The sequence below is a fragment of the Mobula birostris genome, chromosome 24 (assembly GCF_030028105.1).
Source record: "Mobula birostris isolate sMobBir1 chromosome 24, sMobBir1.hap1, whole genome shotgun sequence".
In the NCBI taxonomy this organism is placed as follows: Eukaryota; Metazoa; Chordata; class Chondrichthyes; order Myliobatiformes; family Myliobatidae; genus Mobula; species Mobula birostris.
The window spans coordinates 55895185-55918147 of NC_092393.1; the positions used below are offsets into that span (position 1 = coordinate 55895185).

The 22963-nt window shown below is 39.9% G+C and overlaps 2 protein-coding genes across 5 annotated transcripts in view; one reads left to right on the forward strand and one right to left on the reverse strand.

The window, feature by feature from the left end:
* Window positions 1-598: 598 nt before the first annotated feature.
* On the reverse strand, window positions 599-10652 carry ddx5 (DEAD (Asp-Glu-Ala-Asp) box helicase 5). Of its 3 annotated transcripts, XM_072242409.1 has the most exons (13): window positions 10485-10652; window positions 9802-9970; window positions 9182-9278; window positions 8398-8531; window positions 6306-6371; window positions 6086-6227; window positions 5840-6000; window positions 5169-5341; window positions 4338-4448; window positions 3537-3598; window positions 3394-3453; window positions 1887-2111; window positions 599-1470 (listed from the first exon to the last, which is right to left on the reverse strand). In XM_072242409.1, the coding sequence occupies exons 1-13, from the start codon at window positions 10529-10531 to the stop codon at window positions 965-967; spliced, it is 1953 nt and encodes a 650-aa protein (XP_072098510.1). In that variant the 5' UTR covers window positions 10532-10652; the 3' UTR covers window positions 599-964. The 3 variants fall into 3 exon arrangements, with proteins under 3 accessions (XP_072098510.1, XP_072098511.1, XP_072098512.1); XM_072242410.1 differs by lacking the exons at window positions 599-1470; window positions 1887-2111 and adding an exon at window positions 2359-2554; XM_072242411.1 differs by lacking the exons at window positions 599-1470; window positions 1887-2111 and adding an exon at window positions 2571-3287.
* A 458-nt stretch (window positions 10653-11110) lies between these two features.
* Window positions 11111-22963, forward strand: part of LOC140187273 (centrosomal protein of 95 kDa-like) — a 64007-nt gene continuing 52154 nt past the window's right edge. The window contains exons 1-4 of one of the 2 annotated variants that reach the window (XR_011883047.1): window positions 11111-11309; window positions 20115-20243; window positions 20369-20476; window positions 20929-21039. Coding sequence is in view for 1 of the 2 variants with exons in the window: in XM_072242408.1 (XP_072098509.1) it covers window positions 11288-11309; window positions 20115-20243; window positions 20369-20476; window positions 20929-21039 (370 nt within the window). In the remaining variant the exon portion in view is untranslated. The remainder of the gene's footprint in view (window positions 11310-20114; window positions 20244-20368; window positions 20477-20928; window positions 21040-22963) is intronic. The other variant, XM_072242408.1, reaches the window with a different exon arrangement.

A 22963-nucleotide genomic window follows, 5' to 3' on the forward strand; every position in this document is an offset into this window, starting at 1 on the left:
GAAGCTTTGTGTCAATACTGATGCCCCAGTTAAGTGTTATACCATGGACCCATTACTGAAGTAGCAGCTCCATGATGCTAGCCTGCAATAGGTAATATCTATGCACTTTGATAATGAACTTGCCTTGAACTTTGCAGTTTCCAACACAAGACTAAAAATGTCCCAGAAAAGTAGCTTACAGCAGGAATAGAATTCCCTGCCTTTTGGTGAGTCAATAGCAACAGCCAACTTCTCAGACCACAAGAAAAAGAATTGGGCCATTCAGCCCATCTAGTCTACTCCACCATTCTATCATGGCTGATTTATTCTTAATAGCAACAGCCAACTTCAGACAATTGGTATAGACTCATTTTAGAACAATCTGTGTTACTAGCTGAATCAGTGAGCATACACCCGTTTCAAATTTTTACCCTCACAGCCAAGTTACATCCAAATTTGTGTTTTGATGATACTTTACCATCTCTCCCGATCTCACCCAATAGCAATTCTCAGCTTCAAATTCATAGCAATAACTAAAATACAAACACAAGTCATAGTGCTATTAATGCAGAACACGCAATTGTGTAAACTGATGTATTCTTAATAATACACAATAGAATCCAAATTTTTAAACTTTTATTTAAAATGACACTTTGGCAGTTACATACATACAGAACTCCAAGACCTTCAAACTTCCATATTGGAAGGACATGCATCTTTACATACACTGTGGTACTTAATTATGCATAAGTTAAACTTGTATAATATTAATCTGCCATTCTAATAGAAAAACTAACAAAAAATTTGAGGAATGTAAAGTAACAAAAAAATTAAATAATGGGGAAAGTGCACCAATCCTACTGCTGCACTGCAGTCTTCCTTGGAATATCAATGGTTTCTAATATTAAAGAACTTCCTCATCCTCAAACAAAGTTACAGTACATGTCAGAAGAGAATGGAAAAAATTGACATCTAGTTTAATAAGTTATTTTTGCATTCCACTATATGCAAGAGGCATAGGATAACCAGTTTGTGCTTGGAAACCCATTCCCATCAAAGGTGGGGGTGGATACTGGTACTGAGCTCCCACAGACTGTTGACCAATGCCATTGCTCTGCATGGCATTGGTACCAGAATGACCACTTGCAAACTGCTGGACCTTGCTACCAACAGCCTTGTAACCATTTTGACTCTGATTGCCAAATGCATTGGTTCCCTGGTTTACAGATCCTGGAAAACTGGAATTTCCAAACCGAGCCAGATTTGGAAAGCTGTTCGTGGATCCAAATTTCCCAGAAACAAAGGCCGTTTGTTGGTTTGCAGAAGCAAAAGTCTGTGTAAAACCATTCTCTCTGCCTCCTGCTCCATATACCCTGTCCAAACTATCCCTATTCCTGAAACTGTAGCCTCCAATCCTGTTGGAACCAGAGAATCGGTCTCTTCTGTCATCACGGCGATCATCTTTATAGCCACCTCTACTCCTGGAACGACCTGTCCAATTAAAATGTACAATTATTTATGATCAGCATATAATCATATACAGATTATTATGAAATCAAATGTCACTCTTAACTGGCTGGCTCAGATCAAACCAAACTTAAGACAACCCAAACTAGGACTTCAGGGTTTAAACACTTTCCACAAAACCACAGCAGTTTTAAATACAGGCTTAGTTCAGTTGGCCAAGCTGCAAGTTAATTTAACTGATTTATATTCAAATTCTATTTCATGCTTCCAACTTCAAGCTAATCCACTACAGTTTATTCTGAGTACCCCACAAATGTTACCCTTTAATCCTCCAAGCCCCTTTAAAATCCAAGCTACAAGCATAAGTACTGAAATCCAGTTCAACTAGATGTAAAATGCAAATTGTGATTTTAAGTAGAATTTTTTAAAGAAGATTTTACCTGAACCTCTGTCTTCCACCATCTGAATTAGCTTTGGGTTGATAGCCTGATTTGCCTCACGAAGCACAGAGATAAGGTCATTTGCCTGCTTTATGTTGCCAGGAGTAAAGAACGTGTAAGCGGTGCCAGTTTTGGAACTGCGGGCAGTTCGCCCAATGCGGTGAATATAGTCTTCAGAGGAGTTAGGGTAGTCATAATTGATGACAAATTTCACATCTTCAACATCTGTAAAGTGTTGCAGTGTTGCAAAAGCAGGCGCATGTTATGCACACCACAACAGTCAGATCAAAAACAGAAGTTAGCAAGTGAGCAAACAGCCGCAGCATCAATGACTGTAAAGCAAACGTTAAAACAACCCTTAGTTCAAATCTTGCGGGAATACTACTGTGGGAAGAGAAAACAATGCACACTCCCCTTAAAAAAAAAAAGAACAACCCAAAAATCAGAGATATTTTGAGATCTTACCATTGGGAGTATGCATTCACTAGTCCATTCCCAAGTCAGCGAACTCCCCACATGTTATCAAGTGACATCCGGATGCTTCTATACAGTTGGGGCCACTTTGTACATTGTTGCCTCTTCATGTGCCATTCAGGACCTTATAACAGTCAGGCAAGGTCCTTCCTACACATTCATGAGAAGCTCAGGATTCAGGCCACACTGCATGTCTTGCCAAGACCAAAATAGACTACAATTAAACAGAGCCCAATGGACACCTACATCCCCAGCACTTCCCTACTCAGGTTTTCCTTTTGACATCTTGTCTAGGCAAGCACTTCTAAGAAGCCAGTGTTCACTTGAGAAAATGTCTCTGTTTGGCAGGTCCCGACATGACTAATGTACACTAGGTGAGGGAGGAACTTCAGAAATTATGAGGGCATTACACTGCTAGATTCAATGTTAACTAATCTACCAATCTTTCACTAACTTGTGCCAGTACTCACCACCAATTTCTGGGAAGGAGCTTACTGAGGTTAACTTGGCTCTCCATTTGAAAAAACACATGAAGCAGTGAACAAAGTTTAACAATAAGACACTTGTTCGACGCACCATTATTTTGGTAAACTTGCTAGCTTTAAAAAAAATTAGCTAAGCAAAATGGGGGAAAATGAAACCAGGGCATATCCTGAGTAATCAAAAAAAAAGTAAACAAAAGAACCAAAGTTTTAATGAATGGTAAGTGCTTCACGTCATCCAGGGCGAGAACAGATTTTAGGGTGGCGGGTAAATGTTGACCATTCCGCCTTTTGAAGATTACTGGCACAATGCTCCCTCTGTTCAGCATCTTTGTATTCGACTGGGTAGCTGCCAGCCGATCACATCGATTTGTCCTCCTTCCCCCTCTCGCGTCCTCGAACTGTCATGCCTAGGCCCTGCCACAAAGACTGCACCTTTACACAACTTAGAAAAAAAAATGCAAAGACACGTTAAAGAAAGCAATAGTATACTTTCTTTAAATCTTTGAATAAAGTGGAGGAAAGTCACAAGGTGGACTGGCATTACTAACCTAAACCTCTGGAAGCAACATCTGTCGCAATAAGGATTGGTGCTTTGCCTGACCGAAACTCTAATTGGGGAGAAAAGAAAAAGTTAAATAGTGCATATTCAGAAATGCTTAAAAGATAAAGCTCAAGCTGGTGAATCACTTACCATTTAGAACCCAGTCACGCTCTGGCTGACTCTTGTCCCCATGAATGCACATTGCCGGCCACCTACAAATCAAGAAAAGATACAAATGAAAAATCTAGACCTGGAAAGAAAAAAAATCTGCATCTTATTTAATAAGTCCAGTACTTCATTTCTCAGACATGATTTCACTTACTTTTAGAAACTAGATACTTGGTGCATGAGTAATTCATAGACTCTCACTTCATAGCCCCCTCCATAATCTAACTAACCAGTCACATGCATTGCTCCAAGTCTTTCCATCATTTCACAAATGTGATTCAGCAGGCTAGAAATACATTAGTAAATCTCAATTGCTAATTTGTCACCATATTGTCAACCCTAACAAAAAACATTATGCTGTAGGCACAATGCATATGCTGAATGACTAATTTTATATTGGTTTATGTTGGCATGCTTTCTAATCTCCATAATGTCAGATACCACTGATCAGCAGATGCGCATAATATTAAAGCAGCTCAAGATCATTTACATTTTACCCTATAGTTTTGGCCACTGCTACCCCCGAAAGGCTTATACTATTTAAGCATTTATAAATATCTTTAAACAGCACATATCTATAGTCTATAAATTGCAAATTAACAGCATCATGGAAGAACCCCTGAATGCAATAATCAGTTTTCACCAAAATAACCCAAAAAGCTGTTCGGAAAACGTAGGTATGATAACAGGAAGCAGACATGGTTATGTATCAAAAATTTAATAGTGAAACTAAGAGCATGCGGCACAAATTCAGACATTTAAGTTTCAACATTAAGTGCTCACCCATCTCTCCTCATTCGTCTTGTGAGTTCATCACATCTTCGCTTCGTTTCCACAAAAATGATTGTTTTGTTTTCTTTTTCACTCATTATTTCCTCCATCAACCTCAGCAATCTAATATACAAAGCCATAATTAAGTTTTAGTCATACGTAGTAATTATAAATGTACAGAATTCTTGTCAAATATTAAAGGCAATTGATGACAAAATAAGCCCTATCTCAGCATCCAGTCTGATTTATGGTTAGCAGATTTCATTGGATTTTTAGCTTTCTCCTTTGACAGGTGAAGCTTGGCTTCAAAGCCAGTTCTGTCTATAATAGTGTGCATCATCAAAACAAAGATGCTATTTTAAACCAAATATTCAGAAAATTCAAACGACTGCACTTCGTCCACCCATATCATACTTGGGAATACTTTCAAGGTCAGCAAGTTAGAAAACAAAGCATCTCTTGCTGCTACCACGAGGAAATCTGCGGATGCTGGAAATTCAAGCAACACATCAAAGTTGCCTGGCCTGCTGTGTTCACCAGCAACTTTGATCTCTTGCTGCTAGTCCACTCCAAATTTTTTTTTTTTGGGGGCAGACAGAAAGAGGAAGAGTGGAAGAGTGGAATAGGAGCTGAGTTCAAGTATATGGGCTACATTTGACTCAAACCACCTTTTAAAATCAGAGTGGAAAAGGTTTTCAAATCTCAAAGGGCAAGGTACCTGAACAAGTATTTAAATACCAAGTTTATTTTAGCAAAAGACACAGGATATTAGAGGTAGGAAAAATGAATGTGGTAAATAACATCTTGTGATCGGATGAATGTTGCTACCCAAATTTCACTTACTTGTCATCCTTCTCAACCTCCTGACATACGTCTATAATCTGCAGAATGTTATGATTAGCACTAAGCTCCAATGCACCTATGTTAATCTGAACATATTCCTTCAAGAAGTCTTCAGCCAATTGCCGAACCTCCTTAGGCCAAGTTGCACTCCACATCAATGTCTGCCTGTCAGGCTGGAGGAGAAAAATGAAAATTGGTACACAAAGTTTGGCAAAAATGGACTGAACACCACAAGCATGAGAAGTTACTTTTTATTTTAAAGCTACATGTTTGAGCTTAAAAAATACTGGAACAAAAAAAAAAGAGCAGGTGCTAAACACCTGCTTATTTGTCTTTAACTGTACAGCTTAAGGAATAATTTTAGGGAAATATTATTTCATTTATCAAAGGGGGCTGGACAAAATTATGTATTTGGGACAATATATTAAGGACAGAAGGCATGCTATTGTTATGGCTAAAATTAGATACGTAGATTCAATGGCTTTCTTGTGAAAATTCAGTGTTCAGACAAGGATTTCCCAGCTGCTCTACAGCAACACTGCTGGTCAATTACTGAACAGCAACTGTGTAACCCACTTCAAAATGGCTTTCAACAGATCAATTAGTCAGACATTTTGAATAAAGCATTTCAAAATGCAAGCCTATTATATTAAAAGATTCAAAATATTTACCCTAATTTGTTCTACAATTTTCCGGATCTGTGGCTCAAAGCCCATGTCAAGCATTCGATCTGCCTCATCAAGTACCAGATATGTACATCTTCTAAGATTTGTCTTGCCAGCTTCCAAGAAGTCTATTAATCTACCAGGTGTTGCAATACAGATCTCGACACCTGTAGCAAATAAAAAGTAGTTAAATCATTTCAATATAACTACAGCAGAAATCCAGCAATTTATTTACAACAAAAGGCACAATACCTCTTTCAAGATCCCGAATCTGTGGACCCTTTGGAGCCCCTCCGTAAATACAAGTTGATTTTAGACGGGATGCTCTTCCATAATCGTGTGCCACATGTTGTACTTGTTGAGCCAGCTCTCTTGTTGGTGCTAGTACTAAACACTAAGAAAAGAGATCTTGGGTTAATGTCAACTTTCAACCCATTAACAATTCTTGCAATTCAAATAAATTAAAACTTACTATGGGTCCATCACCACGTTCCAGAAAAGGCTGATGATTTATGTGAACAATAGCTGGCAACAAGTACTGCAAAGAAACGAGAGATTAAATTAGATTGTACACAAATTGCACAGGTCAAAAGTAGAGTAATACATTGACAAAAATATCTAGAGCCAACATAAAGTTTATAGGAAGAACTCAAATTACAAACACAAAATATCCTTAATGTTTTGTGGAATTAAATTCACTATTGCTACAATTACAGAAGCATTCCACAATTCTTAAAATTCATCTCAAAGTGCACATTTCACAGTACTGAAAATTACTTGATCAGCAATTAACCAAGAAATGTTATCAGCACAGCAGCAAATGACCAACTGAGAACACCAGTTTGAAATGAAGTGAAGATTGGGGATCCTAGTTTTATGTCACAAGTGCAATCTTTTAGATTAGACTGTACCACTACAGTCCTTCAGTTTTAGGACAGTTAATGAATACACAGATTAGCTTAATTATAGGAATTACATCTGTGCAAAGGACATCACAAAAGGACAAGTTTCAATGTTGAGCTACACCAGGCCATGGCAACAATTAAAAATGTGGTAGGTAGGTAGGTGTTAAGAAGCACAAGGTGGAGGCAAAAATACTAAATTTAGAGTTTACAATTAAAGGTACCTGTAATAATTTAGGAAAATTGGGGAGGTCAAATTTGGAGACACCTAGTTGCATATCTGAAGAAAATTAGAGGTAGGAGAGACCATACCATGGATGGAAACAAGGACAGAATTAAGCTGTTGCTAACATCAACATGCATAGGGATGAGGGTAAACATACATATCTTAGTTAAAAGTTGGATATAAATAGCAAGGTTGCAATTGACCTCAAGCCACAGGACACGGAGTTTAAGAAGTCCCACCAATGACCCCAGTATGGCCACAGACAAGGTATTGCACAGTGCTTAAAGGAGCCAGATCACAGCCATTATCAATGCCCTTCAAATCTGCCCCTTGCCATTTGTCACATAACTAAGACTTGTGACGTGCACCAGCTGCTCATACAACCATCCACTAACTGCTCCCATGGTTTCATGTGACCTTGATCCGGGGGGGGGGGGGGGGGGGGGGGTGCTACGCAGGTACTACATCTTGCCCAAAGGGGCCCTGCAGGAGGCTAGCAGAGGGAAAAGAGCACTTTACACTTCATTTGGTACAGAGGTGTCTCCACCCTGCCAACCTCATGGTGATATAGTATGCACAAACACCTCTTACCAGGAAGAACAGCACGAAAAAAATAAGAAACTTAGGATAGATTGTCATGGACAAAAGGACAATGTTCAAAGCAGAAGTTATTTCAGGTTCCCTGTCTTTCTTAGCTGGTTACATAAAAGAACCAGATAAACATGATTCTGCTGATCACAATGTCTGAATTGGGTGACACAATAAACACTACTGGTAGAGCCACTGCAGCACAGCCAGAAACCTGGTTCAATTCTGCCCTCCAACTGTTGTCTGTGCACAAAGCATGAAAGTTCATCTTTGGCCTTATGGAGTTCCTCTATGTCCCAGAGATTAAATGACCATTGTAATTTGTCCCTAATATAAAGGCAAGTTAAATCTACGGCCATGGACCAGCACAGTTGAAGGGAACACAAGAATAATAATGGGATTAGCCAAAATGCTGCTTAATGCATTGCTCAATACAAGAGGACATGGCTTTAAGGTAAGGGGTGGGAAGTTCAAGGGGGATATTAGAGAAAGGTGTTTTTTTTTACTCAAGAGTGGTTGGTGGGTGGAATGCACTGCCTGAGTCAGTGGTGGAGGCAGATACACTAGTGAAGTTTAAGAGACTACTAGACAGGTATATGGAGGAATTTAAGCTGGGGGGGCGGGTATACGGGAGCTAGGGTTTGCAAGTCAGCACAACAATGTGGGCGAAAGGGCCTGTACTGTTGTTGTACTATTCTATTCTATGAACCAAGAGAGCCAAAGTGTCCTTTCCATGCCATACATATGACCATGAGATGGAAGGGAGAACTGCATGGTCAATCAGACTGTAATCAGACATAAAAAAAGTAAGATTACCTCTAGCACCCACAAATTACCATTATACTTACAGCAAGTGTTTTACCAGATCCAGTCTGAGCAATTCCAACCATATCCTTGCCACTAAGCGCAACAGGCCAGCCTTGTGCCTGAATAGCTGTTGGCTCTGTGAAATTTTGTTGCATTAAAACATCCAATACATATGCTGTAGAGGGGAGGAATAGATTTAACATTTTTAGAAATGCAAGTCTGAATCACAACTTCAAAGACAAAGTACTGCACTATGACATATAGCAGGAATGATTTCATCCACTGAACTTTTTTTCATTTAAATTCTTCAAATTCTGGTTACTAAAGCAATTATAATTAACATACAGCAGTGTCTCATCTTTCAACACCTTTTTGCATCCCCTCTTGGTCTGTAATTGTGTACATAATGCACTAGTTTACACACATACATCACCATGCCAGCATATAAAAGGTTATGGAGGAACTCAACAAGTCAGGCAGGATCTATGGAAGAAAATGTACAATCAACATTTCTAGTCAAGACCTTTCAGATACTGCCCGACCAACTGAATTCCTCCAGCATCTTCTCTATGGCTCCAGATTACCAGCATCTGCAGTTTCTTGTCTCTGACATGAATTCAATTTGATACAATTTACAGATTTGAACTTTGCAAAGCCTCACTTTCACCGCTGAAACAAAAAGTCTGCTGTTATCTTAATAAGCAGACTTAGAGGTTGCAACCATAATCAAATCCATTTTACTTTATTTACACCAATACAACAGATCTCAGGGCAAGATTGATAAAGTCAGTTTCATTAAAGCCAGGATTAATATTGTATACTTACTTGGGAAACTTGCTTCAACAAAGTTGAAAACTGGTTTGGGACAGCCAAGCCCTTTCACTGTTATCTCCTTGCTTCTTCTGTACTGTTCAATTTCTTGCTGTTTTGGTTATAAAAACACAAAATCTTAATACCATATAAGTGTTGTTAAATCCATCAACACAAACTTCTCTACCTGTATGCAAACTGTAAAGGAAAATTATAAAGGGACTAAATTCAGTCCACATCAACCAGTTCAGAAACGAAAATGAAATTTTAAAAATCACGGCTGGCAGTTTGCAGCACTCATTGAAAAAGCTAATATTCCTTCACGTGGATAAATTACTTCAGAAGAATGTCCAGCAGGGGGAAGCCAAACATTAAAACCCAAAGCTTAAATTCAGATATCCGCTCAACAGCCATATAGATTACAGAAGGCGACCATGCATTGGTGACTAATAGCATTTGAGTCATATTAGAAAAAAATCATGAACAAATATCAAGGACACGCTATCCCAACATCAATTACAAGTTTGGCCTCACCTAGTTCTTTGTTTTATAATTGACCTTTTTTTCCCTTCCCCATTCTGGTACTAGTAGGAAGAACCATTTCAGAGAACTAAGAACAAATTAAGGGGTCATACCGGAGATCGGTTCACCACGTCCATGTGCTCGACGTAGAAGTTTTTCTCGAACTTGGGCAGCTCGTTCAGGTCCCATTTCCTCTTCCTCAGCTTCTCCCCGGGCTGCCCAAACTTCCTACCGGCAACAGGCGCGTTTCGGCTGCCACCGAAGCGAGGTGCGCTCCCGAAGCTGTAAAATTAGACGATTTGTCTTTTAACACTGACTGATTGGTATGGGAGCCGGACAAGCCCGTGCGGCGCACATGGCCGGGGAGGGGTAGAGAAGGTGACGAGAGATCCATTTTGTCCCACCCGCTCCATCACTACCACCCAATCTTCCGGCCATTTTAGATAAAGCGGTACACGCAGGAAACCTCTCACACGAGGTCAAACGGAAAAAAAAACCCGAAAATTTAAGACAATACGGCTTTTTTTTTCCTGCGGCGGAAATACAAATGATGAATATTAAAATGGTCATTGACGGAACTAAATTTCGAATTTTATAGAAACGGGTTGTATTCACACACACAAATCATACATAATCTTACAGTACCGTATTGGGTTTGTTTGCGGACTATAAGGCGCTCTTTCCCCCCCGCCGCCTCCACCCGGCGTTTTCAAGCCATGAGAACGGAAACCGGTTTTATTCTTCTTCACTAAGCAGGCGGATATTAACTTAAAATTCTCATTCAAAACTCGCTTACCCGCCGCGGTCTCTGCTGCGATCACCTCTGTCATAGCCAGGCATCATTGAAACGATGAGTGCTTTCAGAGGAGATGTGAAACGGACGACAAAGATGACGAACACGAGGATGAATGAGGAGCTAAGATGCCGGCTCCTTGTCCGCCTTAACTAAATGCCGGCGAGAGGGAGGGAGAACGCCTCACCGCCCGGAACTCTTTCCTCCGCACCCCAGACCTTGCAGCATCAACTTCACTTCCCGCCTCATTCCACTACTCACAAACGACCCAACATCAACACCCCTCGCTTATATTTGTCTTGAATTCTTCCTGAAAACATTATCTCAGCCTATCTCCTGATTTATTTCATTTTATGGGAACTACTTTGTTGCGCCGGACGATTACAAATGAGCAAGAGGTTCTTTTTTTCCCCTTGACGACCGGGTGACGTCAATCAAACTACAGGTACGGAGACCTATAAAACGAGTGTATCATGATAAATAAACGTGGAAAATCTATATTCTTCGGCGTGTAATGTTCCTAACTAATCTGTATAGGATGGAAACGGTGTATAAATTAATAGAAGTATTTTCAGGCGATCGCCCCTGTCTGTGACGCAGTTGTGGGAGTGAGCGGTTGGTGACGCCATGGTCGCAGCCAATCAGAGCTGAGGATGCGTTTAAATGTACAGGGTCCTCCGGCCGGCCAGGCTGCATGAAAACATCATGACAGGGCAGCGGTTGACGTGAGAAATCAGCCCCTGGCCCTCTAACCCAGATATTCTGCTGGAGGGGGACAATAATATCACCCGCGCTCCTCAGACAGGATGGAAATCCCCAATGAGAGAGGTAGGTTGATGTTGACTGCCTCCAACACTAGGCCAGCCTGTGACCTAGAGATGCCTCTGATAATGTTGTGTGTGTGTTTGTGTTTGTGTTTGCCCTTTAATCTCATCGTCTGTACCTTAAACCGTGACATCTGAACTCGCCTTTTTACATTATTGTGGTATTTACATTTTTAAAAAATGGTTGACTACATTTGGTGGTGTAAACCAGGAAGTGTATTTACTCCGTCAGCTGTGCAGTGGTAGTGTCAAGGTAACTAGACAGGGAAACTTGTTCATAGGCGCCAATAGAGGCGGTAAGTGTGTGTGTGGGGGGGGGGATTCTTGCTCAATTCGTAGTTTGACTTTGTCGTCATGGCTGATTGAACAGATTAAATTGAATTGTCACTTGTGGCTTAGGCTGACAACCTGTTTTCATATTTCCACCATTAATACTGATTTATTCTCTGTCGGATTTTTGCCTGACAACAGTAAGAAACTACGCTGGGTGTAACTACCGTGATATTTGCATTGACTTAATTGAAATTGCTAATGTAGGTTATTGACGTAACGTTGTGAATTTACCTTCCGGGCTTGGTTTATTGAAAGTAAATTTATTATCATAGTCCATTAGTCACCATATACAACCCTGAGTTTAATTTTTGCGGACATTTTTTAAAATCTATAATAGAATAATACGCATAATGGAATCAATGAAAGATTGCATCAACTTGGGCGTTCAACCAGTGTGCAAAAGTCGACAAACTGCAAATACAGAAGATAGATAATAATAATAAATATGGAAGCAATAAAAATAGAAAACGTGAGATGAAGAGTCATTAAGTCCATTGGTTGTGGAATCCATTTCGGTGATGGGGCAAGTGAGGTGAGTGAAGTTATCCCCTTTGGTTCAAGAGTCTGATTCCCGAACTTGATGGTGTGAGTCCTGAGGCTGTTGTACCACCTTCCTGATGGCAGCAGTGAGGGGAGAGTATGAACTTGGTGGTGGGGATACCCGATAATGGATGCTGCTTTCCTGTGACAGCGTTTCATGTAGATGTGATCAATGGCTGGGAGGGCTTTACCCGTGATAGACTGGGCCGTATCTCCTACTTTTTGTAGGATTTTCTGTTCAAGGGCATTGGTGTTTTCATATCAGGCTGTGATCTAGCTAGTCAATATACTCCCAACCACACATCTATAGAAGTTTGTCAAAGTTTTGGATGTCCTGCCGAATCTTTGCAAACTCCTGGTGAATTATACAATTCCACGGCTCTACATATCTTAAAGTTTCTATTATTGGAACCGAGTCGTTGTGTAACGGTGTTCAAAGACCAGTATAGTGTTCCAAAATGCGCTGCTTCCGTTGTATGCAAGGACTGTGCTGTACCCTTTGGAATAATGAGTCGAAATGTTGTGCTTTTTTGTGCACTAGTTTTAGAAACCAAACTTGTTACCCTCTAACTGGGGTGGGGGGGTGAAATTAGTTTGGACAGATCTATGAATAAAAATGAAACAAAAAATTAACTTGAGTCGCTAAAATTATTGTAACGCTTTTCCTGGATGTGCGGCCACTGCATGATAGTCATAACTTGATCAAGTTTGTTCCGTCTTTCCTAGCTCTCCTGACTTGGGTGTAGGGAGGCGAGTATATTTGTGTGATGCACAGGGACAGTACAGTATTTGTGCAGAATCGAATGGGCCATTGAGTTCTTTCCAGTTCACCATCACATCTTTAGTGCATTTTCTGTTTGTTGTTGAGCAAAACCTTTTCATGGTTCCAAGAACGCATTACAGTACACCTCTAAATTGAGGTATATAGATTAGTGGGAACTTAGACTTAAAAATGTATGATTAAGAGAAAAACAGATAAGCATTTGCTATTACAAGCAGTACAACTATTTATGAGCAAGCCTGAATAATATAGATTAAGAAGATTAAGTGTCATAAATCCATTTTAATTATGCTTATTAGCTAAATATCTGAACACTTTGTTTTGTTGTTATTCATTGATCTGTCACAAGTTAATTTCCACCACACCCCTAGTTAGTGACCAATACGTTTGGTCACTAAAATTAGAACTTTGTTCCCTGTCATTAGTTTTGTTTCCTATAGATGCCTTTTTATTGGCCCTAAAGATAGAGAGGTTACTTGCTTCCATACCTTCTCAATGTCAATTTAAAAAGGATGTCTGATTTTGTATATGCAGATTATGTTAAAAGTGTTGATGGTAATTTCTTGGGTTTAAAAAAATTGTAATTGTGACTTGAACTAATATACTTCCCAGTGACTATCTAGCTGTTGCAATGGTAATTCTGAGTAAATTTTGTCATTAAACACTGGGACTGGTATACTCAAGTGATTTCAAGAAAATAAATTCATTGCTGTATTCAGATGGCTTAAAGTGCATTTATGTTCCACCACATTTTAATTCATTTACATGTTGGTTTTGATTCAATGTATAGCACTCTTACTTCTGAAATTAGTTATGATTTTTAAAACATCTCTTTCACTCCCCCCCCCGCCCCCCAGAATTTCAAGCCCATCATCTAAGCTAACACTTCCTTGGAATGCTATACTGTTAGAGCTGACACTTTTCAAGTACATAAATGTACTTTCAAATTACAAAAGCATTATCTAATCATTTCATAGATGCTTGTGCCACTTACTGGCACAAAAATTTTGTTTTCTTATTCAGCATTGGAAATCCCCCAGCTATGAACCTAAGTACAGTACTGTGTATTTTACTTGGGATGATTTTATATACGTACCCAGTTTGTCACAGGTAAAGCCCTTCCCACCATTGAGCACATCTACGTGAAGTGTTGTTGCAAGAAAGCAGCATCCGTCATCAGGAACCCACACCATCTAGGTCATGCTGTCTTCTCACTGCTGCCATCAAGACTCACATTGCCAGGTTCAGGAACAGTTATTACCCCTTAACCATCAGGCTCTTGAACCAAAGGGAATAACTTGACTCAACTTCACATCCCATCATTGAAATGCTCCTACAACCTATGGACTCTGCTTCATTTTATTGCTCATTTATTTATCATTTCTTTTTTTTCTATTTGCACAGTTTCTTGTCTTTTGCACTGGTTGAATTCCCTAGATGGTGTGGTCTTTCATTGATTCTGTTATGGATTTATTGAGCATGCCCACAATAAAATTAATCTCAGGGTTGTAAATGGTAATATATATGTACTTTGGTAATAAATTTACTTTGAACTTTATACTTTAAGATGGCTTGAAGCTATGAATGATGTTGTATACATTGTGCTTTTATGTTCTTCTTCATTCACCCCATAATATACGCCGACTTGATTAATTATTGTATGGTGGTAAAGTTCCTTAGCCATTATGGCTAACATGAATGGGCACAGTTTTAAAGTGCTTGGAAGGAGGCACAGAGGAGATGTCAGGGGTAAGTTTTTTATGCAGAGAGTGGTGAGAGCATGGAATGGGCTGCCAGCGATGGTGGAGGAGGCGGATACGACAGGGTCTTTTAAGAGACTCCTGGATAGGTACATGGAGCTTAGGAAAATAGAGGGCTATGGGTAACCCGAGGTAATTTCTAAAGTAAGTATATGTTCAGGACAGTATTGTGGGCTGAAGGGCCTGTATTGTGCTGTAGGTTTTCTATGTTTCTATTAGCTGGTTTATCTGACTAAATGGCTCATTCTATCCATTACTTGCACACTGCCTTGTGTTGTTATACATACCTGATGAAAGAAATTGTTCCAAAGTAGGTTGTGGGCTCAGAGAACATTTGGTTAGGGATACAAGTTATCACTGAAAAGTTGGTGGCAGGAAATTACAGATGGATGAGGGAATAATGTAGACTCCACATTTTAAACTTGAAGTAGCATAATCCATTTTGCAGCAAACACTAGGGATATTGATCTGGGAACAGTCAAACCAAAAACAAAATGGAGTTACTAATATCGGCATCGAAGTGCAAGGCTGGAATAGTCTTTGCTATGATGTAGAAAATATCAAAATTCCACAAAATAATGTAGATCAACAGATGACTATTATTATTCCGGAACACTGATCACAACATCTTTGCTGTTTCTATAAATTTGTTGTCTCTTCATCCCACAGTGTAATTCAGAGTTAAGTGTGCCATCCATTGATCCACAAGAAATGCTACATTTAAATCTACATTATCATTATCAAAGTATATGACATTGTGAAATGTACATGGGTACATTTTTTTATTATTTCAATTGAGAGCTGTTTAATTGTAGCATTTCTTAGGGTTTTTTTCTAGAGTCCTAGAAAAGTACAGCACAGAAGCAGGCACTTTGGACCATCTAATCCATGCTGAAGCCATTTAAACTGCTTATTCCTATCGACTTGCACCGGGACCATACCCCTACCCTCCACGTACCTATCCAAACCTGCTAGATACTGTACTATACCTATTTACTACCTCTGTACCTTCATAATTGTGAATGTTTTGATCAATTCCCCTCTCAATCTTCTACTTTTCTTAAGTGCCCTATCTGAGCTTGGAAAGTATTTTATATTTCATTCTAGTAGGCTGAATAAATGGGATAAATAAACACCTGCAGAGGTAATATTGGAAATAAAAACTTTAGAATAAAAAAAACTGAAATACTGATTTGCAGTGGTCAGGGTTGGTTATTGGGGCAGGGAAGGGTAGGGAAAGCTTCAAGTTCAGATTGGAATAAGTTAGAGTTGAGTGAGGGGACAGTATTGGTTAATAACATTCTGCCAGTTTTTTTTTTTATGGTAAGGTATGAGAGAGCAGAGTGAATTTGGGAATTCTGAAAAGCAGAGAAAGCATGCACACCTGAGAGAATACACTCTTTGTGAGAGAGTCACAAAGGTGGCAGAAGATAACTATATTCATAAATATCAATCATTATTCAATCTTGAGCATTGAATTGGAAGAAGGACAAACCAGGCTGAGGAGTTGCAGAGGTGGTCTGAAATATCCAAAATGATAATTTGAAGATTAGCTTTATTTGTAATGTGTACTGCACATCAAAACATAATTAATATTTTAATTTTTGGAACTGACATCCCAGTTAATTCTGCCTATGAGCAATGATTTTAAATATGAACATCTCTGTCTGTTGGAATGAAGCTTTATGCTGACACTTGACCCGTAATACAAAAAACCGTCTATTCCCGTTAGTCCATATTTACCAACCTGTGTTCCTAATCCCAAGTGGCTGCCCTGTTGGTCTGTAAACAATTTATGTTGAGAGTTTCTCACCTCTCTGTACACCTGGGAATTGAATTGGGAATGTAAACTTGGTGGCTTTATTTTCTTTGGAGTCACAGCATGGAAACAGACCCTTTAGCCCAATCCATCTGTACCGATCAAGGTGCCTCCTTGAGCTAGTCCCATTGCATGTGTTCATACTCCTTTAAACCTTTCCTATTCGTGAATCTTTCCAAATATTTTAAAATGTTACAGTTGTACTGACCTCTACCACATTCCCTCTATATATACCCCCATACTACTGCGTCGACTCAAACGTAGGGGGCCGGCGTTGGGCATGATGACAGACTCCCCACTTCTCCCTCTCCCTCATCAGTGTGTTCAGTTCATCTATGTTAGCCATGCTGCTGTCTTCCAGGAGCGTGTTGACCATAGTCTTGGAAGGGAACCCAGGGTTCATCCTCCCATGCTTGGGTTCCCATACGATGACTAGGCTGGCAGGTAGCTCGGGGTGGCGTAGACAGTGCCCCGCTAGTTGCAGTCTTCTCGCCTCAATTTTAGTGGTGAGCATTGGTAGGTCGTCATAGAGCTCGACGTTCGTCATGTGCTGTTGCCAACTCACATCAAGAGCCATCCGGAGCATTCATGTATAGCAACCATCTAGAGACTTTCGCATCGTCTTGGTGAGTGTCCACGTCTCGCATCCGTACGTGAGAATGGACTCTATGACTGCTATGAAAATCCTCTTTTTAAGCCCTCTGGTCAGGTTCGACTTCCTGATTTCCTTCATGTCCTTCATAGCCCTCCACGCCAGCGCCTTCCGTATCTTTATGTCCTTCTCCGAACTCATCATTCTTGACCCGAGGTACTTGAAGTCAAAGACTTTCTTAATGGTATCGTTCTTTACAGTCTTGAGAGTACCTTCGTCGCATTTAAATGCCATGTTCTCTGTCTTTTTAGTGTTTAGGTGAAGTTAACTTTATTGCACTCAATTTCCACTTTTGTCAGTAGCTGCTGTGCTTCCTCCATCTGGTCAGAGAGCAGGACTATGTCATCTGCAAAATCGAGATCTGTGAGCGTAATTGGTCTGACCCTTTTGGTTCGTCCTGGTTTTATGGTAAAACCAAGCTTGTCATGATCTTTGGTAGCTTGACACAGAGCGTAATCAAGGACAATTATAAAGATGTAGGGTGCCAGAGTGTCTCCTTGCAGCACACCAGCTAGGAGCTCGAACACTGCTGTTTCTCTGTCTGGTGATACCCCCATACCCTCTCACTTTAAGTCTACGCCCTCGAGTTTTAAGAGTCCTCTACCCTGGGGGATAAACTGTGACTACCCCACATGATTTTATATGCCTCCATAAAATTACTCCTCAGCCTCCTTTACTCCAAGGAAAATGGTTCCAGCCTAATCTATCCTTATAACTCAAGTCTTCCTGTCCAAGTAATGTTCTTGTGAATCTTTACTTCTTCCTCTCTAGGCTAATCACATCCTGAGGTATTTATTGATGTGCGGTTGACCCTTTAAGAAGCATTGGGAAGGGAACAAGCAGTAAGGGCTGTCTCATGTTAATTTTGTTTATGTCTGATACTGTGAGACTTGAACAGGTGATTCTATAAACCTGATATGTGAAGCCAGACAACTCCATAGCAACTCTAGGTTGTTGATTAGCTAAATGGCTTGGCCCAGTGATGGGATCTGGAACTCAATGAATGAGATTTGGGTTCTTCCTGCTTAGCTGTAGCTAACCTTGGTTGTACTTAAACTGGAAGCTTCTAAAGCTAGAAAATTGCACAGATTTTTTTTAACCTAGTTTTCTTATTAGATTACTCCCCCCACCAGCCCGATTTGAAGGACTCGCAGTGATTTACTGCATCACACTATGTTTCTTTGAGTTTGTGTGTCCACGAGGAGCTGGGGTGGGGTGGGGTGGGGTGGGGGGAGGAGTCTCCACAATGGGCAAACAGAGAAACTGTATGATTTATCCAGCAGTTTGGTTTGGAGATGTTGGATGGCATTGTGCTTTCAAACATGTAGAAGACCTGGCTGCCTGAAACAATAATAGCAAAAAAAGAGTTTATAACTTGCACAGTGTTGAAACTTGCTATGGACCATAATGTACTTGTTCTTTAAAAATAAACATTTGTCATCAACAATTTCAGAGCATTGAGTCAACTCACACTGAAGTAAGATGTGATCTTTTTAATTAGTTGTACAGCTGCCTTCTAACCCATGACCAAGGATTTTTTTTTAACTGAGAACCATGAAGAATAATAATGACATCATAATTAGAAATGGGAGTAGACCATTTTGCCTCCTTCTGTTTCTATCACAGGTCAATAAAATAATAGTTGATCAGTGCCACTTTCTTAACCTCATATCTCTGTATTTCCTATCGATCTCTGTCCTAAACTAAGGACAGAGTACTGTAAGAATCGTTGTGCCTGATCATTAACAGCACTATTGAGTAGATTATTTCAAAGACTGTCTGCTCTCTGGCAAAGAATCTTTGGTCCTGAATAGCTGACCTCCTTCGATGGAGTTAGTGACCATACTTTGAGACACTTCAGCAGGGGAAGTTTCACCCGGCTTCTACTCAATGAAGTCCTGCAACAGGTTTGAATGTTTCAATGAGATTCCCTTCACTTTTAATTTATGTGGGGCCCAGTCTGTTTAATTTCTCCTTGTAAAACAATTTTCATGACATCCCTAGCCTAATCCAAGGAATCAATCCAGTGAATCTGTTAGAAGAATGTTCTTCTTTGGCAGGGTGACCTGACCTGTATATAATATTCCAGATTGGTATTACCGGGTGTTATACCAAAAGTTCCCCACGTAAATAATATACGACCTTTGCAGGCCTCTTTATTTACACTGTGCCCTATATTACCACTACGATTTCAGAGTTAATGTGCAACATTTACCGATGTATGCAGATGGTGCCAAGCATATATTCAGCTGGAGGCCTGTTCTGTGTGTGACAGGGAGGAATGGGGCTTATTTTGTGGGTTGTTTGTTGCTTGTTTTGTTCAGCTTCCTGGGCATGCTATTTTGCCACTAGAATGTGTGGTGACATTTGCGGGCTGCCCTGGCACATCCATAGGTGTGTTGGTTGTTAATACAAACAATGATTTCACTGTAGGTTTTGGTGTACACATGACAAATAAACAAATCTTGTTCTGAGAGCAGCCAAATGCTGGGTTATGAGATGAATATTCCAGAAGCAGAAGTTCAAATCTCACCATGGGTGTGTAGAGTTTACAATCATTATATTAAATAATACTGAAATAAAAAATACTATAATCAGTGATGATGAAATGTCAGATCATCATTGAAATGTAACTGATACACTGATATTCTTCATTGAAGAAAATCTACTATCCTTGCCAAGTCTGGCCCTTTTCAACCTCGCCAACATGAAATAAGCCAGTAAGTCACTTTATTTCATGGCAATCAAATGTGGGTGATGAGTGTTGTACTAGCCAGTGCAGTTTCATCCAGCATATCCCAATAAATGTTATGCTCTTGGAGATGCCATCTTGTTAATTATATTTACCTGTCTCCGGATATTTTCTCTGTATCATGGCGCAACATATTGTGCGCTGAATTTGTTCTTTTTCTACCCCTTTTTAGATTGGATTACTGTTGCCAATGATCTTCTTAGCAAGTGCCATATCAATCGGAGGGTGACAAAGCTCTGTGAATGTGACGCAAGCGTGTTTGTTGCACTTTATGAAGCTATTCTCGGTGAAAAGGTCCCAGGTGAGTGAGCCCATGAATGATGATTAGCATTAAATAAATTTGGCTCTGTACTGAAGTAATTTTAGGGGTTTGGCATACTGCACGACAATGAGCAAATCTGTATATATCCATTTACTCTATTACAGATTACATTGCTACCCCCAAAAGCCAAGAAGATGATGCCCATAATGTACAAGCTGTGATAGATTCATTGGCTTTGGATTACTTGCAAATCAGTTTGTCTCACATAACCGGTCAGTAATAAATGAAGCAACTTTATGTATTCATTTTCAAAGTGAATGCTTCAGTTGGATGTAGAAATGTTCAGGAGTTATAACACTAGTGGCAACACTAAAACTACTGTAAGGTTCTGAAGGAATGTTGAGAACTGACATGTTTTCTTGTGTATATATAGATGTAACATGGGTGGAGATGCATCTCTACCAAAGGAGGTGCAAGGCACTCCTCCCCTCCGCTGGCTTGCAGGTCACCGTTCGGTGAAGTGTAGCACTTGCTTAGCCTGATCAGGATCATGTGAACCCATGGGAGCAGGCGGTGGATATTTGTATGAGCAGCTGATGCATATCTCATAAAGCATGGCACATAACGAACGATTGGGATGATAATAACAATTTAACTTGAGCGTGAAACTGAAAAGTAACCTTTGTACATTAATCTGATTAATGCTTTCCCCTCACTTACCCAGGAGAGAATATTATTCAGAATAACAAAGAAAGTATCCGCAATCTGTTGGAAATATTTGATGGTTTACTGGAATATCTCACAGAACAGATAAGTGAGGCATCCTCGCAGCCTGGTAAGTAATAAACACGAGATTCTACAGATGTTGGAAATCCAGAGCAACACACACACAAAATGCTGGTAGAACTCAGCTGGTCAGGTAGCATCTAAAGAGAGGAGTAAACAGATTCCATAGATTCAGCCTGACCTACTGAGTTCCTCCAGCATCTTGTGTGTGTTGCACAGTAAATAATTTTCTTATTTTTAATAGAAGGCGAGCAGGGCAACTTACTTCGTAGTCTGAGTAATCTATTTGTGGGTTGGGGGTACGGGAAGGAAATTCAATTCAGTCATGGCGATCACCTGTCTCCAACATGACTACAAAAGAAACAGAAGTGTGAACTTAACCTACTGATATAAATTTTGAGTGTTTTTCCTCATTTGGAAAGTAACAAATTGTGATCCTGATGTTTTAATGTCTGGTGAAATAGGTCTGCTTATGTTGTTTTGGATCCCTCTTTTAAAAGTTGGCACTTACAAATGCTTGTAAATTTCAGAATCAGGTTTAATATTACAGACATGTTGCAAAAATTGTTTTGTGGCAATAGTACAGTACAATATATAAAATCTAAAAAAATACATTAAGAAATACTGCATATATAAAAATAAATAGGTAGTGCAAAAATAGTGAGGTAGTGTTCACATCTAACTTCTTTGTTTATAGTCATAGTCATATACTTTATTGATTCTGGGGGAAATTGGTTTTTGTTACAGTTGCACTGTAAATAATTAAGTAGTAATAAAAGCATAAATAATTAAGTAGTAATATGTAAATTATGCCAGGAAATTATGAAATAAGTCCAGGACCAGCCTATTGGCTCAGGGTGTCTGACCCTCCAAGGGAGGAATTGTAAAGTTTGATGGCCACAGGCAGGAATGACTTCCTATGACGCTCTGTGTTGCATCTCAGTGGAATGAGTCTCTAGCTGAATGTACTCCTGTGCCCAACCAGTACATTATGTAGTGGATGGGAGACATTGTCCAAGATGGCATGCAACTTGGACAGCATCCTCTTTTCAGACACCACCGTCAGAGAGTCCAGTTCCATCCCCACAACATCATTGGCCTTACGAATGAGTTTGTTGATTCTGTTGGTGTCTGCTACCCTCAGCCTGCTGCCCCAGCACACAACAGGAAACATGATCGCACTGGCCACCACAGACTTGTAGAACATCCTCAGCATCGTCCGACAGATGTTAAAGGACCTCAGTCTCCTCAGGAAATAGTGACGGCTCTGACCCTTCTTGTAGACAGCCTCAGTGTTCTTTGACCAGTCCAGTTTATTGTCAATTTGTATCCCCGGGTATTTGTAATCCTCCGCCATGTCCACACTGACCCCCTGGATGGAAACAGGGGTCACCAGTACCTGATATGGGTATCACTTGCATAGCTCATTATTGTCCTTGGGAAGGGAATAGTGATCCTCCTCCTAGGAAAAGTGTTCTGACAATGCCATTTTTGTAACAAAATTCCAGGATATAGATCTATAGATGATACCAGAACAAGAATTATATTTCCAAATCCGAATGGTGGAGAATCTACATGTAGTGGAATTTCCACCTACAACTCTTACCCTTGGTGTTATAGATCATGAGTTTAAGGGATGCCATGCTACTCTTAATGGTTTGGGTTGTATTATTTGGATTCATATATTGGGCTTAGCTATAGAAGAAAAAAGTAGGTGCTGATAGGAAGGAGGTCTGTAACCAGTGGAGTTCCTTAACAATTGGTGCTGGAACTTTTATTGTTTATGATATAAATGAATTGGACAAAACTGTTGGTGGGATGACACAAAACTTGGAGTTGTGTAGAGTGAAGAAATTGTCAAAGCATTCAGCAGGGCAGAGACTAGTTGAAACTGTGGACAGAGAAATGGTAAACAGACTTTAATTCTGACAAGTGTAAGGTGTGGCTCTTTAGGATGTCAAATGTAAGAGGAA

What these genes read in the sequence shown, in the direction of transcription:
- ddx5 (XM_072242409.1), bottom strand. Translation starts at nt 10,531, where the DNA reads ATGATGCCTGGCTATGACAGAGGTGATCGCAGCAGAGACCGCGGCGG. An exon ending in ACGTGGTGAACCGATCTCCG is followed by an intron (nt 9,279 to 9,801) that starts GTATGACCCCTT and finishes TAACCAAAACAG; the next exon opens with CAAGAAATTGAACAGTACAG. An exon ending in TGTTGCTTCCAGAGGTTTAG is followed by an intron (nt 2,112 to 3,393) that starts GTTAGTAATGCC and finishes AACACTTTACAG; the next exon opens with ATGTTGAAGATGTGAAATTT.